The sequence below is a fragment of the Terrapene carolina genome, unplaced genomic scaffold, assembly GCF_002925995.2.
Source record: "Terrapene carolina triunguis isolate 2854851 unplaced genomic scaffold, T_m_triunguis-2.0 Scaffold66, whole genome shotgun sequence".
Classification (NCBI taxonomy): Eukaryota; Metazoa; Chordata; order Testudines; family Emydidae; genus Terrapene; species Terrapene triunguis.
Window position 1 is genome coordinate 79,289,606 of NW_020664417.1, and position 18,724 is coordinate 79,308,329.

The 18,724-nt window shown below is 40.2% G+C and overlaps 1 protein-coding gene across 1 annotated transcript in view; it reads left to right on the forward strand.

The window, feature by feature from the left end:
* Nucleotides 1–18,724, forward strand: part of STK32B (serine/threonine kinase 32B) — a 264,988-nt gene that overhangs the window by 207,665 nt on the left and 38,599 nt on the right. The window contains exons 6-8 of the mRNA XM_024204530.3: nt 7,632–7,735; nt 13,923–14,039; nt 15,342–15,467. Of these exons, the coding sequence (XP_024060298.1) occupies nt 7,632–7,735; nt 13,923–14,039; nt 15,342–15,467 (347 nt within the window). The remainder of the gene's footprint in view (nt 1–7,631; nt 7,736–13,922; nt 14,040–15,341; nt 15,468–18,724) is intronic.

Below are 18,724 nucleotides of genomic sequence, written 5' to 3' on the forward strand. Positions count from 1 at the left end.
GGACATTTCAGAGGAATTAATGACCAGCTTGGGTTAGTAGCACTCAGCTGCATCTGAGGCCATCAACTCCTTCCAGACAGTAATTAATCTTCAGGAATTGCCTTGCACTGCTATCATTATTGCTTACACGTATTGCAAACCATGAGATGCATTAGAAGAAAATAAAGGTCCCTTGAAAAGGTCTGCACTGTATTTTTTTTTTTTTTTGCCTCTCTCTTTCTCTCTTTCACTGATTTTGCACAGTTCTAACTTGCCCCATGAGAGAACACAACAACGCCTCTCAGTGTGAAAAATCTCTGCTATAAGCCTCCCAAAGCTTCCCTAATCAACACCTGTCAGTTTCAAATGTCGTACCAGTCACGCACACTGGAGCCTGTTCAATTAGGTTCTTACGGAAAGAATGAAACTAAAACAGTTCATCAAAAAATAAATCTCCTTTCCTGTTGACAACTGGGATTCCTCCCAGAGGCATGTCAAGGCCCTGATTTCATAATGTTGTCCGATAGTGCACATTGGTGTGATCATAAGGGTAATCTATCAAGGAAGGTAATAGTTATTCTCTGTTTGGGCCAGTCACGCTTGAAAGTAACAAACCTCAAGCCGATTAATTTATCATGGTCAACATTTTCAAACCTGGGTGCCTAAACTGACACTCCTAAACTCGCATTTAAGCACCTAATTAAAAATGGCCTGATTTTCAAAAGTGCTAAGCACTTACACTTTGGTCACTGAGTTCAGTGGGAGCTGAGAGTGCTCAGATGCCTAACTTCAGGCAACCTCAGTTTAACATGAACTCTGGGCAATGTTTGGCCTATGTTTAGTGTCTTTTACAACTGCTGCTGGTTAAATAAAGTTGTATGTGATCATAGAAAAGTGAGTACAATGTTGTTTGCAATTATATTTATATTCCCTTTATTGCAAGCTTGTGCAAGGTAATGTTGGATACTGAGGATTTGTCACAAGTAGGGAGCAGAATTAGCAGTAGTTTAAGTAAAAATTCAAGTCAGCTTTGTCATTTTCTACAACATACCTATAACCATGAACTGCATCACTGTTATTATGTTGTCAAAGTATAGATCATTTGGCTGCTATGACAACTGCAGAGTGGAAGAGTATCTATGAATTAATTGGTCAGAAATGATCTATTTCACAAAATGTACTTGAAGCTCAAAGCTCAATTAAAATGAATAATGGTGAGCATGGAGCACTGATGTGGATAGATTAAGGTAATTTGAAGTTAGCCATGTCTAGCAATATTTGGCAGACCCATCAGAATGAATGCTGTAACCTGAAAGAAACATGCTTTACAGTTTTTATGCTTAATTATAGTTATTACCTGTTCTCCAAATATGATCTCACTCTAAGGCAAAACATGCAATGGGCTAATCTATCATAAAGTGCTATTCTGAGAGATCTGGGTGCAGAGATGGGAGGGTAATTAACCATTGGAACAATTTACCAATGGTGGTTGTGGATTCTCCATCACTGAAAATTTTAAAATTAAGATTGGATGTTTTTCTAAAAGCTCTGCTCTCCTTCCAACAGTAATTATGTTGGGGAAGTTCTATGGCCTTTGCTATACAGGAGGTCAGACTAGATTATCACAATGGTCCTATCTGACCTTAGAATCTATAAAGATCTGCAATGATACGGCATTGTAGATCTTTGAATGCCAAAAGACATTTTAAGATTTACAAAAGTCTTTAAATATTGAACTATGGAAAAGGAGATGGTATGTTATTTTATTTATTAGTTCATTTAAAAGAAAATGTATGGTGGGACCCTTGAATACATTCAAACAGACTCTGTTTACCACCCAAACAGGTTAATTTTATGTCAGTTTTCAAGAAAGCAAACAAGAGCATAAAACAGAGTGAGATTAAAAGTATGTTAAGAGAAAAAGTGTAGAGGTAGAGGAGAAAGGAATTAAGATTTATAACTTGGAGAGTCTTTGAAGTTAAAAGTATTAGTTTGTTTATTATTAAACCTGCCAATAAATCATCTTTGAGATCATCACTTACCATGTTAAAGTTGGCACAGGTGTCCTAACATGGGACATCGACTCCTCTCTATCCTGTTCTGATTCATTACCACTGTTTGCTTCCAGTTTCATTCAGTATTGTGTGGAATGGGGTTTGACCATAAGCAATAACATCACTTTGGTGTGCACAGTGATATTCCTTTTTATCTAGGCCAAAAGTTGTCTGGTCCCTGAGATCTTCATTTTCAGAAGTGTCCACCTTTTTGGGTGCCTGTGTCTTTGGGTGCCCAGTTTAGGGCCTGATTCCCAGAAGTCCTTACACCTGCAGTTTTAATTGAGTTCAACCTTTAAAAGGATGAGTAAAACTACTACCCTGGCTAATGCACAGTAAGTAGATGTAGAGATGTGGAGAGCGGAAGGCAGAATACGTTAATTGGGAGTGTGACAAAAATTAAATCCCTTGGATTCAATGGGAGCTGCAGGTACTCAGCACCTCTGAAAATCAGGTTTTTGTTTTAATTCTGTGAGACTTCTGCTTCTACAAGAAGCTAACAAGAATGTTGTGCCTCATCATATGGTCAGCAAATGATCACTTGTTCTTATAATACTAAATGAACCTGCTGCCTCCTTCCTGTCACGTGAATGAGTGGGAAAGTATCTAACCAGAGGAGAGCGCTATATTACCAGGTCCAGTATCCAGCAAGCTCATAATCACAGGTACAGGGGGAAAAAAGAAGCATATCCTGAAGTCAGAGGGGACCAGTTCAGGAGAAAAGTAGGGGCTGGAGGTCCAACCTGGGAGCGGGCTGTGTAAATGCTGTTGCAGGTTCAGTGTCAGCAGTAACCACAGCAGGAGGAAACAGGCAGCCACCTGCAAGGAGGGCAGTATAGCGCGGTCCCAGGGAGACACTTTGCTTCCTCGCCCTGTTCTGGATGGCTCTTAGGGGTTGAGTTAGGGACTGTTGCTTTGAACTTTATTATCACTATTGAACTCCTTATGCCTAGGGCCATTTGCACCCTTTATTTTCGCCAGCCATAGTAAAATAGTCCTCTGTTATTTGCTTGAAATGTGTGTTTATGGGAACTCACCAAGAGCTGGAGTCTGTAGAGCCTAGTGCCTACAGCAGCACTTTCTCTCTCCTCTGTGAGGTTGTAGTACCCAGAGCTCATGCTACCAGACATCTAGAAGGAGCTAGAGAAGCACTTAACCTCACAGTAAGAGTTATGCTTGCTACCATACAAAACCCCATTGACTTCACTGCAATGATGTATGTTAGTAAGATCAGGCCCAATGATTTTAACTTAATATCTTGCTGAAGAGCATTGGTGGGTAGATTTCACTGGGACCAGGCAGAGATGGAATTTTCCCTCTTACCTGGGCTCTTTCAATTCAACACATTTGAATGAATCGATTAGGGCAAAAATCAAAGCCCAGTCCAAGTAGCTGCTCTGAGGGCTAGGTAGATGTGCAGGGAGAAGAAAGGTAGGCATTCTCTCCACCTCAGGCCTGCAGATATGCTGAGGATCTACTCCATGAAGGGTTGAAGTAGCCCTCCATAACTCATGCAGCCCCACATCATGAAGGAACAGGGCAACAGAGGATCCACACAGTAGTAGAGCCTCTTTCCCACTCCAACCCTGACCACCCCATGCCCTACCCTGTGCACCAGTCGCCTGCCCAGAGTTGGGCTCCACACCACACCAGGATGTCCACCCACATGCATAGTCTACTTGAAGCTAGCTCCCTCCTGCTTTTATATGGTAGAACCACACTGGTTATGTTGCTGGGGGATTTCCACAGTCCTGGGCATCAAGGCTGGATTTGATCTTTACTCTCAATAGCACTGGATAATTGTTTTACATATTTCAATAAATACAATGAGTAAAGTCAGTGGCAATTGTTAACGCTCCCCTGCAGACTCTTTACTAGCTTTTATCCCAAACAGTTTGTACTCAGAATTTGGCCTCCACAGAATAGTCGCTTTTCATTATTCCGTACACCCCAATTCAATGCTCTTGTAATGCAAATGCAGATCATATGTAGGATCCACCCCTCCTTTTCAGGATGGCATCCTCTTATGGGTCCAAAATTCAGCAAGGAGGCTGTTGTCGGGCCCTGAAGTGCACCAATATTGCCAAATCACAGAGCTTTGCAATAAAGATCTGATGGTATCCTATGGACCTAAGATCCCAATTCAGAAAAGCACTTAGGCACATGCTTAATTTTAACCACATTCAGAGCACATTAAACACATTATTTTAAGCATATGCTTAAGTGCTTTGCTGAATCAGAGCCCAAGGGTGAAATCCTGGTGCCATGGAAGTCAATGGCAAAACTTCCATTGACTTCAGTAGGGCCATATAAGGTAGCACGTAACTTGCCATAATTGATGCAACACCTTAATTCATTCAGTCTCTTCTCATCTGGTAGAGCAAGTGCTTAAATCCTAAAACTGTCACTCAAGCTGTTGGACTACAGAGAGTTGCTCTGGAAGGAAAATAAATACCATTAAAGCAGAGAAAAGCTGCTTATCTGCTTTAGAAAACAGGAGCCTAAATGTTCATTTTCTGATCTGAAGACACTGTCACCAGCTTAAGGTGGGAAAACAGAGCACCTTTAAATAGACCTCGAAACCAAACAAACAGTTGGCTCAGTGCTGAAACTTGAAGCACATCCTGCTGATCAGTCTAATTTGGGGATGAGGTGACATTGTTCACTGCAGCTCTCAGACACAACAAATAAAATAAAATAAATAAATAACCCAGGCACTGAATTAGAAAAACCCAGCTGTAGCAGTCTGGCAGTGTTACAACCCTCTCACACAACTCTAAACATTACATCAATGAAGCACTTTCAATGCTACCCCACAGAAATGAAAGAGGGGCCCCTCACCACATTGCAACAGTGCAGCTATGAATTAAATAATGAGGGTCATGCTGCACCGTACAACAGAGTAATATGCCTACATAGCAAGCAAGCTTTCTTCACTGACTTTCAATTCAATAATTTTTAAACTGTCCTAAAATATGAATGAGGGACAATTATGACTCGTGTGTAAGGAAAACAAGCTGTTATATTCCAGTTGTATATTTCATAAAGAATTGCTCTATATGTAAGTACAGCTTAAGATGTGAATAATAGGTTTATGGACTTTCTGAATTCATCACTTAAGGGAGTTTTAATCCAGGTCTCCAGGATGCCCCAGGAAATGATCCAAAAGTCACATACTTCTCCATAAGGAACTCCTTTGATTTAGTTAAAGCGGATTCCCTAAATGAGATAATCAAACCCCTGGCTGCCGCTCTGAACTAGTTGTGACTAGGCTAGAGGATAGATCCTTTACGGCCACATTCACATTAGTGTGCGATTGTAAGTGATGAGACGGTAATGTAGTGCATTAGTCTCAGTATCAGCCATGGAAGAACTCACCTGGTAATTGCAATCTAGCATCATGGTTCTGCTTGGCGATACCATTGTTTAGAAAATACCCAAGGAATGTGGTGTTATCACAGAGTTTACTGACATTATACTGTGAACTAATTAGAAAAGCATGACTACCTTTTCATTTCATATCTTACCTTAGTTGTCTGTGGTTTTCAAAAGATTCTACAGATCTTTTATTTAGAGGATTTTTTTCTCTTACTAAAGTTAACTAATAATATATCTGATTTTGATAAGATCAAAGGCTTTTTTAGTGGGCAAGCTATTTCTATGGCATTTATCACTTCATAAATAGTATATTTATCTCAAATCAGGTCAGATTTTGTATTAGTATCTGGATTTATATTTAATTTAAAAAATAATTAACTTAATTCCATCCTAATATAGAATTTTGCATGTATGATACGTGAGTTTGAGATTTATTGTGTCTTGTTTTATTTTCTAGATCAAATACATCAAATAACCACTAAATTAACCCTTTGTGGCAATACAGTCAAAGTGACTGTCTTTGCATTTGAGTTTGTTCAACACTGAAATTGAAATCAGTTGGGGAATTTCGTAATTCCCAAGATATTTAGTTACATTTCAACTCCTACAAATTTGGTTGACTCTAATTTATTTTAATCACAAACCCAAACAATCCAGATTTCATATATAAATTTCAATATATGAATTTCAAATATAAAATGGATGGCCTAGTAAAATCCTGATAAACGTTTTGCCTGGAAGATAGCAATATGGATGATAAAGCCTCTCCAGATTTTTAACTGTGTGTTGAAACATATGAATTGCCATACTGGATCAGAGTCACGGTCCAACAAGTCCAATATCCGGTCTCTGACAGTGGCCAAATGTCCCCTAGGAAGTTTTCATCTTAATCTTTAATTCTTAGAGATTGGTTTAAACTCTAAAGCAGGAGGTTTATATCCATTTCAATACTGGGGGAATGACTGATTCAGGGAGTTGGCAAAGAATTATAAAGCCTTTCAACTTTTGGTCACCAATTCCAATCCATCTCAAGTCAGTAGTGACCAAAAGTTGATTCTACATGACGGGTGTCGAATGACCTATGTGAAATGAGTCTGGTTATCATAGTCCAGTGGTTAAAGTTATGGTTGTTTCTACCAGTTGTCTGTATTCAAAGGCCAAATTCATTCCTGTGTTAAGAAAGCATTTACTCCATTAATTTAAGTGGAATTCAATCTGGTTTCACTAGAGTTGAATTTGGCTCACAAAGTTCATTTATTCATTTTAATCTTCCAGGCATTAAGTAACAAATATATTTCATATATGATTCCCCCACTTCAGTAATGCACTTGCCTCTATGTATCTAGAAACATTTAATAAATAATGAATATATCTTTTCCCTGGATTCTTTTTAAAATCGAATGATGATTTCAATGCACAATTGGGTATTTTCAAAATAACTGATAATATTTTGCCTTACTTACTCTGAGTACAGTAGGATATCTGCGTTCTGAGCTAGGCGTGTTACAATATATAGCTTCCCAATGGGGGTTGTTATAATATAGTATACTTAGGTTGCCGACCCCTGCCCTATACATTTCAGAAGTGGTGTGCCAAGTCTTCATTTATTCACTCTAATTTAAGGTTTTGCATGCCAGTAATACATTTTAACGTTTTTAGAAGGTCTCTTTCTATAAGTCTATAATATATAACTAAACTATTGTTGTATGTAAATTAAATAAGTTTAAGAAGCTTCATTTAAAATTAAATTAAAATGCAGAGCTCCCCGCACGAGTGGCCAGGAACCGGGCAGTGTAAGTGCCACTGAAAATCAGCTTGCGTGCCGCCTTCGGCACGTGTACCATAGGTTGCCTACCCCTGGTATAGGGTAATGTCTAGGAACTTAGAGAACTCTATTTTCAGGAAGTGTTTGAAGAGGGAGGACTATATATATGGAGGAAGGACTAAAGCCTGAATGCTGTACACTCTTGACCATCTCTCTTTTTATGTTTGAACACCAAACAGTGCAGTTGGGCATGCAAAACCCCTTATTTCTAATTAAACTAGGAACTTTCGTACACTCCTGAAAACAATTCTGTGTATCTCTGAATGCAGATTGGGTGATTACTTTCACCTAACTGCACACTTGTTCCTTTTTTTTCAAATGCAAATGTTATTAACAAGCTACCATTTAACCTTAAAGTACAATGCACTTCATTAGATTTGATTTATTTATTTTAGCTCCAGAAGTGTTCCAGGCCTTTATGGATGGAGGTCCAGGATATTCATACCCAGTAGACTGGTGGTCACTAGGAATTACAGCATATGAATTGCTGCGGGGTTGGGTAAGAGTGTTTGGTTTTGGTTTTATTTAAAGTTTTGCCTGACAATAGTTGAAATGTTTGCAGAGTGTCTGACTTATTTTGCTTAACTTTCATGCCAAACTTTGGGTGAACATGACATGAGATTTGGGTTTCTAGTGCACTCTCCAACTGGGGGTAACTTCCCAGTTTTACGTTTTGTTATAAAGCTTTCACCCAGCTCTAGTAATTATTTCATGGCAGTTCACCAAAAAAGGACGTAAATTACATGGTGTGTTCAAATGAAACATTTTGAAGGGCTACTCCTGCAGGCTTTGCTCACAGGACTGCTCACATAAGTAAGGGCGGCAGGATTGAGTCCTGGATACATGAATATATCAAATTGGAAACAATTAAATATTTTCAATATATAAGTTAAGTATTATGGGATTTCATTATATTTTTGCTCTCTTGAGCAATACCTGAGGAAGAGTTAATAGAATATGCCAAGATGTTTGGACCAACCACAGGAGAGGCTTCTCTTTCAGACCACTCATTACTTATCTAATCAAGTATGTGAATGAGCTTGAAGAAAAATCTTCCTAAGCATGGTTGAGTTTCACAGAAGATAATGGAAAAATTCCATTCCATTTTGGTTCCAAAGGAATAAAACCTGATACTGTTAAATATTTATTTACCATTCCCCATGGAAGATAGCACTTTAAATAAAATTTCTGTGCAGTACTTGTGGCTTAAGTGTTTCATTTTATATTTCATTCCTTTTTTGGAGGTTTGGGGCGGAAGAGGATTTTAGAACTCTTTGCTGCATGGTGGTCACCATACATAGTAGACGTTCTCTAGAAAAGTCATAGTTACTATTTGTATTACCAAACAAACACCAAGAGGCCCCAACAGAGATCAGCTCTCCATCATGCCAGGCATGGTATAAACACATAGTATAAAACAATCCCTGACCTAAAGAATTCAAATTCTAATTAGAGAAGGCAGACAAGGATGGCATGTACATTTTTAGCCCAAATGGTTACATGTTGGCAAAGTCATGTGAAACTGAAAACAGGGTATCGTAATGGGAAGTGTCAGGCAACCTTAATAAAAAGCACTGCTACCAGCTCTACTTAGATTAAAAACCAATGAAATAACACCATACTGCTTTAACAGTAGTCTGTTGGCAGAGGGGTTCTCAGGAAGAGAACATTGTGATGGAGTGCACAACAGAGGATGTCGAGTCCCAGCCCTGATCACAGAGTTGCCAATTACTTTAATAATTGTGTAGATTATGTAGGTATCTATTTGCCAAGCTCAGCACAATCTTCCCAGAATGATTTTCTCTGTCTAGAGACAAAACAAGGCTGGAATGGAGGCTGAATTTCAAAACCATGTTAAAATAAAAACACCACCATCCATCTGATGACCCAGCCAGGCATTTCTGCCCTATTGAGCAGGGTTTGTTGCTTGTGAAACAGGCTGTCATTGTGGGGACAGATTAGTCCATGGCCTTGTCTAGAGTATGGAAAAAGTGCTTGTTTTTCTAAATTGTAAACACCATTTTTACTAGTCTAGACAAGGCCTAAGCAGTGGAGCACAAAACACAAGAGAAGGAGTAGTAGGGGTGAGGAAATGTACTCAACCCTACCTATGTTACTACCCATTAAAAGCACAAGCTTCAAAACCCCCACCTGCCGCTGTAGTGGCCCCCTGTGAGGAAGCAGGGCTTATACAGGGCTGCAAGATCAGGCAGCCAGCCCAATTCTCTTCTGTGCTCCCACAGCACTCAGCTCAGCTGCAAGAGCACATATGGCTCATTTCCACAGGAGCAAAGGAATGGCTATACTGGATCACAGCCATGTTCTTTCTAGTCCTGTCTCTCACAATGGCTAGCACCAGATGCTTCAGAGGAAGCTGCAGGAATCCCACAGTAGGCAGAACCACAAAACCACCAATGGGAAAAAGAAGAGAGGACGAGGGAGGCATAAATCTGCTGTTGCGTGACCGAATAGTTAGACCATTTCTCACTCTGGAACTGGTGATAGAATATGGGTAACCTGCAAAATGGTCTGATGGAGATCAAGATAAGTTACGTAAAACAATAAATTGCTTTTTGTTTGTGCTGACTTTTTGTTCTTGTTTGCCTCTACCCTTGTTAGATAGAACTAATCTTGTGCAGGGGGGAGGGTCATAATCCTCACAGCTGTTCTTGTTGCGCTGTACTGTGCAATAACAGTCAGCCAAGACAGCACTTTATTGGAAGCGGGGCAATAGGAAGGAGGGAAGTTTTTTCTTTGTGCTATTCATTAAGTTTTGTGCCGGAGTGAAAAGACCCAGGAATCAAACACGGTAGTGAGTATTAGAGAAGGAATATATTAGCTTATGTTTATTTCCTTTTGTGACTTGTTCTTTTTGCATAGAGGGATAATCAAATTGGGTTTTCTTTTGTGTAACTAAGGGTTTTGCCCAGGGGAATATCCTCTGTGTTTTGAATCTGTTGTCTGTGAGAGTAGCTTGCATGCTAATCTCACAGAGGTATTCCTTTCACCCCTTTTCTTTAATTAAAAGTCTTCTTTTTAAGAACCTGATTGATTTTTTCTTGTTTTAAGATCCAAGGGGTTTGGATCAGTGTTCACCAGGAAATTGGTGGAGAAGTCTCTCAAGGGTACCCAGGGAAGGGTTATAGTACTTGGGAGGGAGATATTTTGGGGGGAAGACAGAGTTCCCAAATGACTCATAAACGGTTGTTTAAACGATTTGGTGGTGGCAGCATACTGATCTAAGCTGGTAATTAAGCTTAGGGGTTCTCATTCAGGTCCCCACATCTGTACCCTAAAGTTCAGAGTGGGGATGAAACATATGACACCCACCTTGTCTCTCTAATATCCTGGGACCAACACAGCTACAACACTGCATACATCAATTTATAGGTAATACACATCAGAGAAATTGGCTGGTAGCTATTTGGCTCTGTCAGTGGTTTCCTTGGGTTGGGAACTATGGCCTTTGCTCGGCAGCAGGCTTTTGGGATGGTGCAATTCTGGGTACAACAAATCAGAAATTGAAGCAGCTAGCTTTTGGTGATTGGTCCAAAGTGATTGATTAGCTCACTGTGGATACTGTATAGGCCAGAAGCCTTATTAGGCTGCAGTTGTGTATAGCCAGGTTGAGTTCTGAGCAGTCAAAGGCGCCATCAGGATTGCATCTACACTTGGCACCTGCCATCTCTCAGAAACCATCATTTTAACTGCATGTCTGAAAGCTTAGTCTTATTTAAGCGCTCTGCCATTGGCCACCAACTGGGATGCAATTAAGTTTTCTGTAACTGGGTATTCTTTCTTGCCCAGACTAAAATCTCTGCTTTTAATAGTTCATCAGGCTTTGTGACTGAAGTGAGTGTAATTCAATTTGGAAAAAACAATGAGGAGTCCTTGTGGCACCTTAGAGACTAACAAATTTATTTGGGCATAAGATTTCATGGGCTATAACCCACTTCATCAGATGCATGGAGTGGAAAATACAATAGGCAGGTATAAATATACAGCACATGAAAAGATGGGAGTTGCCTTACCAAGTGGAATGCCTTACCAAGTAGGTGGTGGCTAGTGGCGTTCTGTTACTTTCTTTGTTGGGCCTGTCCTGAAGTAGGTGACTTCTGGGTACCCTTCTGGCTCTTTCAGTCTGTTTCTTCACTTCCCCAGGTGGGTATTGTAGTTTTAAGACTGCTTGATAGAGATCCTGTAGGTGTTTGTCTCTGTCTGAGGTATTGGAGAACAGAACGGCACTAGCCAACACCTACAGCCCCCAACTAAAATCTCTCCAGCGCACCATCAAGGATCTACAACCTATCCTGAAGGACGATCCCTCACACTCACAGACCTTGGGAGACAGGCCAGTCCTCGCTTACAGACAGCCCCCCAACCCAAAGCAAATACTCACCAGCAACTTCACACCACACAACAAAAACACTAACCCAGGAACCAAGCCCTGCAACAAACCGTGTTGCCAGCTCTGTCCGCATATCTATTCAAGGGACACCACCATAGGACCTAACCACATCAGCCACACCATCAGGGGCTCGTTCACCTGCACATCTACCAATGTGATATATGCCATCATGTGCCAGCAATGGCCCTCTGCCATGTACATTGACCAAACCGGACAGTCCCTGCGCAAAAGAATAAATGGACACAAATCAGACATCAAGAATTGTAACATTCAAAAACCAGTAGAAGAGCACTTCAGTCTCCCTGGACACTCAATAACAGACTTAAAAGTGGCCATTCTTCAACAAAAAAAAGTCAAAAACAGACTTCTGCGAGAAACTGCAGAACTGGAATTAATTTGCAAACTTGACACCATCAAATTAGGCCTGAATAAAGACTGGGAATGGCTGGATCACTACAAAAAATAATTTTCCCTCTGTTGATACTCACACCTTCTTGTCAACTGTTGGGAATGGGCCACATCCGCCATGATTGAATTGTGTCGTTAGCACTACAAAAAGTAATTTTCCCTCTGTTAATATTCACCTCTTCTTGTCAACTGTTGGAAATGGGCCACATACATCCTAATTGAATTGGCCTCATTAGCACTGACCCCCCCCACATGGTAAGGCAACTACCATCTTTTCATGTGCTGTATATTTATACCTACCTACTGTATTTTCCACTCCATGCATCTGATGAAGTGGGTTCTAGCCCACAAAAGCTTATGCCCAAATAAATTTGTTAGTCTCTAAGGTGCCACAAGGACTCCTCGTTGTTTTTGCTGATACAGACTAACACGACTATCCCTCTGAAACCTGTCAGTTTGGAAACAGTTTCTTTCCTTTGCTCTTGCCTAGTTTGATCTAGAAGGTGAAAAAAGGTATCTACTTCTATAAAAACTTCCTATTCATTCTTGGCAGATTTAAATTCCTGATATAGTCTAGTTGTGTCACTCCTGTAAACCCCAGGTATGCTCAAGTTAAAATATTATACCATCCTTACAGCTTATAGAGTGTAAAAAAGTAGTTTTCACAGCCTGCTAATGTTGTGTCCTCAACAGAGATCAGAACAGGTGAGCAGAACAGGATCTAGGAGTCAAAATTCCTGCACTCTATCCCTGACTTTCAGTGTGCACTGTGAGGCTTAAATGAGGTTTCCAAAGTGCTTTGAGATCCTTGGGGGGAAATGCTATATACATGCAAAACTATAATTCTCCCATTTTCCCTTTCTCATTCTCTGCATGGGGCAAATCACTAGTGACTTGATTCTCAGAGGGACTAAGCAGCCACACTTCCTATAGAAAAACATGGGAGCTGCAGGTGCCTAGAACCTCAAAAGATCAGGCCAAAATGACCATGTCTTGAAGCTCTTGGACTGTTCAAATTAACCAAAGAACATCAGTATCAGCATTTTTCACAATACCTTAAAATGTGATTGAGGTTGGAGCAGTGTAATAAGCTTCAAAACCAAATTGTTTTGTAAGATTGGCAGGTGCAGAGGGAAGCATGACTGCAAACATGCCCAGTAGCTGACTAAACAAACAAGCTTAAATTCACCACTTACCTACTAGGGTATGGGGAATATGGATGGCCTTGAGATTAAGGCCCTGGACTGGACTGGGATATAGAGGATCTGCTTTTATATTTTTGCTCTGACACCGATTTCTCACGTTATCTTTGGCAAGTCATTTAATCTCTCTGTCGCCATTGCTCAGTTGTAAAATGAAGATGATGATTCTTCCTTTCTTTGTCTTCTCTGTTTAGATTGTAAACTTTTGGGGGCAGGGACTATCTATTACTAAGTGTAAATACAGCACCAAGCACAATGGTGCCCTGATCTCTGTTGTGGCCTCCAGGCTCATCTGTAATAAATAATAATAATAATAATTAATAATAAAATAACCTACACATCACACAGATGGCTCCAGAGACGAAAATATTCATAAATCTAATTTGAACTGACCTTGAAAGCTTTCCCACTGCTATAAATATTACAAAATAAAAACTAAAAAAAATATATAAAATTACTGTGTATTTAAATTCATTAGTACCAAAGAAATGCACATGCAATCCATATGAGAAGGGTTAGCCTTTAAGATATTGTAAGTCTTGTATGTTTAGACAAACACTGTTTTTCAGTGTAAGCAATACTGAGGTCAGGATTACAAAGATTTTGTATGCTCTGTTTATAACCTTCCTTATTGATTTTACATTAATATTATTTTAACTTTACCACAGAGGCCATACGAAATTCATTCAGCCACTCCAATTGATGAGATCCTCAACATGTTCAAGATAGAAAGAGTTCATTACTCATCCACATGGTGCAAGGGCATGATAGCATTACTGAAAAAGGTAAGACAGTACAAGCGCTATTTGCACTCACCTCCTCCCCCAAATAATCCAGTGAATATCATAGAAGCAAGATACAGCTCATACAAGTATCAGGTTGTTTTAATCTCATGGATAGAGGGAAAGGTGCCTTCCCTTGGCCTTTCCTGAACAGCAGAGGTGCAGCATTGTCTCCTATGAAGTTGGTTTATTATTGTTATCATACTGGTCTGAAAAAACAGTTCAATTTATCTTTTAAATTATTTTTATAAGGAATTTGAATGTTCCTGAAACAGTCCTAGAGACCAAGGACGTCTATTTTCCACAGATCCAGCAGTGGCACCTCCTGTGTTGCCCTGTTCTTGCCTCAGCCCTAGTTTGGGGACACCACATTCTCCATTCCCATTCAATCCTTTGCATCTCTGCTGAGATTGCCAGCAAAGTTACCTAGAAACCTAAGAACTGCCTCTCTTGTGCCGTGCTCCCATAATTGCAGCAGCAAAGGTTCTCAGGCTGGAGCCTCCTCGCTATAAGTGACCATAGGTTGGACATTCTCCATGAGGGGGGGAGGGATAGCTCAGTGGTTTGAGCATTGGTCTGCTAAACCCAGGATTGTGAGTTTAATCCTTGAGGGGGCCACTTAGGGATCTGGGGCAAAATCAGTACTTGGTCCTACTAGTGAAGGCAGCAGGGGGCTGGACTCAATAACCTTTCAGGGTCCCTTCCAGTTCTATGAGATAGGTATATCTCCATATATAAGTCCCATAACACTGAAACTTGCTTTCCACCTGATTGTCAGGGAGCTCACTGCAAAAACATATTATAATGAACTGAAAGAATACATGTAAGATGGCAAGTAGTGCCAAATTATGATGGGAAGTTTTTTTTTTTCATCACTTGGACTCTTGTCCACTAGTAAATGGACTAGTGCTACTAATTCATTTCATATTCTATAGGTCACTGAACAGCCCTCAGATGATAATTACATTACCTTAATGTTATATGCAGTGTTGTTGTAGCCATGTTGGTCTGAGGATATTAGAGAGACAAGCTGGGTGGGGTAATATCTTATACTGGACCAATTTCTTTTGGTGAGAGAGACAAGCTTTCGAGCTACACAGAGCTCTTCTGCAGGTCTGGGAAATGTATTCAGATCATCACATGAGTTAATTTTTTAAAAATATTGGGACTTGTAAGAAGTATGAGATGGTTCTCCAAGCTTTTCCTAATTAAAAATCCTATTATCCACATTAGTAAGATGCATTTACCCTTCTTGAAATCTTTATGGCATACAGTGTCTTAGAAAATGCATTGTTTCGATCACAGCTCCTCACTAAGGACCCTGAGTGCCGCCTTTCAAGTCTTGCAGACATTCAGAGCTCTCCGTACTTAGCTGATATCAACTGGGATGCTGTCCTGGAGAAAGCTGTGACACCAGGCTTTGTTCCTAATGTGAGTCAATAGTCTAGTTGAACTAAATTTGCAAATCCCCTATCCAATTATTGCTGTCATTTTAACTGTTTACTAATAGACATTTGCATTTATTTCTCCAAGGATGTTTCAGTGTTTTCCTCCTGATGCACACACTAAATTAAATTCTGCTCTCATTCACCCTACCATAACAGAGAGCAAAATTTGCATTAGGTTATTGGACAATGGTTGGTGTGGGCCTGTGCTGTGAGGTGGCACTGAGCATTCTCCCTCTCAGGTGCTTGGCTGGCTGGTTCTTGCTCACATGCTGTAGGTCAAACTGATCACTATGTAGGTTCAGGAAGGAATTTCCCCCCAAGTCAGATTGGCAGTGACTTTGGGGCTTTTTCCTTCCTCTGCAGTGTGTGGATGTGGTTCACTTGACAGGATTATCTGGGTATATCTCAGTTAATCATTTTTCTGCCAGCCATTACAGGTACCTCAGGCAGTGGTACACCTTGGTCCCTCCTGATCTCTGTCTATGGCACACAATAGTTTAGTCTCCTGTGGGCTGTGGATCTAAGTGAAGTTGTTGGGTTTAGTGTGTGAGTGCTGGGTGATGTCGGTGCCCTGTGATGTATAGGAGGTCTGGTGGTCCCTTCTGTGACAAAAAATAATTAAACTTAGTTCACTTTATGTTTTCTTTCAAATAAAAATGGCACTCGGTCAGAACATAGGGTAGCCTCAAACACACATGTACTTAACTTTAAACACATGAGCAGTTTGATTGAAGTAAGGGGACTGCTCACATGCTTAATGCTACACGTGTGCATAAGTTCTTGCAACATCAGGGGCTTTGCTTCTTATAATATCCTCTGGTATGAAAATATTCTATTCCTGAAGAATAGGGGGACTGGACTAGATGACCTCTCGAGCCCTACCTTTCTATGATTGGTTTATTTTCTAGAAGACAATTTTCCACTTTTGAAGAGTTGGATTCTGTTTTTAAAAATGATTTACTGAATGAAGGCATGTGAGAAAATGAATAAAAAGTAAGAAATGATTTGATTAAATGCTTCTCAGGCTTCATTCCATCATAAAAGCTCTTGCGAAAATCTCCCCAAAATGATACGCTTGTCACAGATTTGGGGTTGGTTCAGGTTTTTTTCAAACCTGAAAAACATGGGCCAGTTCCCACTAACATGAAAGCTCCCACTAACTTCGAAGGGAGCATGATCAAGCCATACAGTACTTCAGGTAGAGATGGTATTGGTTAATCAGGCAAATGAAGCTAGGTGAATTGCAGAGATTATGTTCTTGGTCTCTTTAGGGAGAGGTGCTAGCTGTACTTCCTGGCATCTGATCCAGAGTTATTACTGGAAGCCACATACCTCATCCTTTCAGCAAAAGTGTACAGTGCCTGGGCATTGCACAGCTTTTAGCAATGAGCTTAAAAGAGCATAACCGTTGTAGCTGAAAGAGCACTGGCAAGCAAATTGAGAAGGGGGTGGGAGAAAAACAGCCCATCTAACCTGTTTTAGGAAATGATGGATGAAATTCACTCTAGCAACACACACACAGAGCCAGAACATTTTGACTCCATATGGGTACAGCAGAAAAGAGTTGGAAGGTGAGTTCCATCCTCACCAAACCAGGCCAGGGTGCAGGACACCTTCCCTCCTACCCACAGCTTCTGCTCCAGCCTAGGGACTGGGGTAATGGCCATAGTCACTCCACACCAGTTGTGCAAGGTACTGGATCCATGGACTCTCCCCTGACCAACACCTAGATCCTCCCTGGCTCACTCCCAAAGCGGACTCTTCAGGGCCAGCACAGAAGCCATGTGTGTGACACACAAGGAGAGTACAGGCACCCCTTCCAGACATTCAGCTGGTCCCCCTCCCCAACCTCATGCAGTCTCTGTGCAGGGTTTGCCTTGCACCAGTCCTTCATACCAGGAGCGAATTCTTTTGACAAGAAGTTCAGCTCAACTACTCAAAACCTAAAGATTACCTCCATTCCTTATATTTTCAATGCTGCAAATAATGTTCTCTTAAACCAGTGCTTACTTTTAAGTCACGGAGTCAAATTCAGCCCTAGTGTGAGCAGCACAAGTCCATTGTCTTACATGAGGGTGGAATTGGGACCAGTAAAAAAGCTTATAGTAAATCTGTATAGTATATCTGACCTTAATAGCATGCACTACCACAGATGTGATCATCTTCACAGGTACATGCTAATGTAAAAGCAAATCAAATGCTTTTTTTTTTTACCTTTTATTTATAAATCCAAAATACATACCTCTATTTAATCACAGTTGCTAAAACGATGCACTGATTGCAAGTAGCCACTTCCAGTCATAATGTGAAAAAAGATGAAATCCAGAATTTTTGAGATTAAAAAGAATCTAAATCGTTTTGGGATTCAAATAAGACGAGTAACATACCATACAAGGCACCTCTAAGTTCAATTGCCCTTTCTTATTCTGACATGATTATTGTTACTGCAGCCTAAAGTTAGAAATTACAAAATGAGATACCAAAATCTTACATAAATTATCTTCAGAATCATCCTCATAGATATCGTATTTATCCTTTGGGCAGATAACAATATTTAGCTTAACCTAATTGTTAAATCGTAATCATTTTCTTGTCAAGGAGATGTAATTTTGATGAACAAAATGTATAGCTTATGACTTCGGTGGAACAGTGACAAATTACATCAGCTGGAGATCTGCCCCAGAGTCCCCATTAAGACACTAAATAAGGCTGCAATCTTGCAAATACTTATGCATATGAATAACTTTGCTGATGTGAATAGTCCCATGGAACTCAAAGTTACTCATGAGCATATTGACAGAATCAGGACCAAAATTTTGCACCAAAACACTTTAGGTGCCTAAAAATTTCACGCACCTAGGTTTGAAAATTTCACCCCTAGTTCTTTTTTATTTTCCACAGTTCTTTACTTCTCTTTAACTTATTTAATATATTTTTGGCAGATTCCGGGTTTTGGGGCTGGGGGGGGGTCCTCCCTAATTCAGATCTTTTTAAGGGCACCTTATCTGTCTTGTTTTCAAGACAGTCAAAACAAGTTTCCAAACCTTCTGTTGCAGCAAAAAGTTATTTAAAAGTAATTTGAGAGGCAGATGTAGAAGCTAATTGTTTGGTACTGTTTCTCAGACAACTGAATCGCCTCCATAATTGTAGTTGATTACAGAGAAGGTGATGCTGACTGTGAAACAAGAGAGACTCCTGTTTACTATTTCCATCTTATTTGGAAACACTGATGTGTCTGCC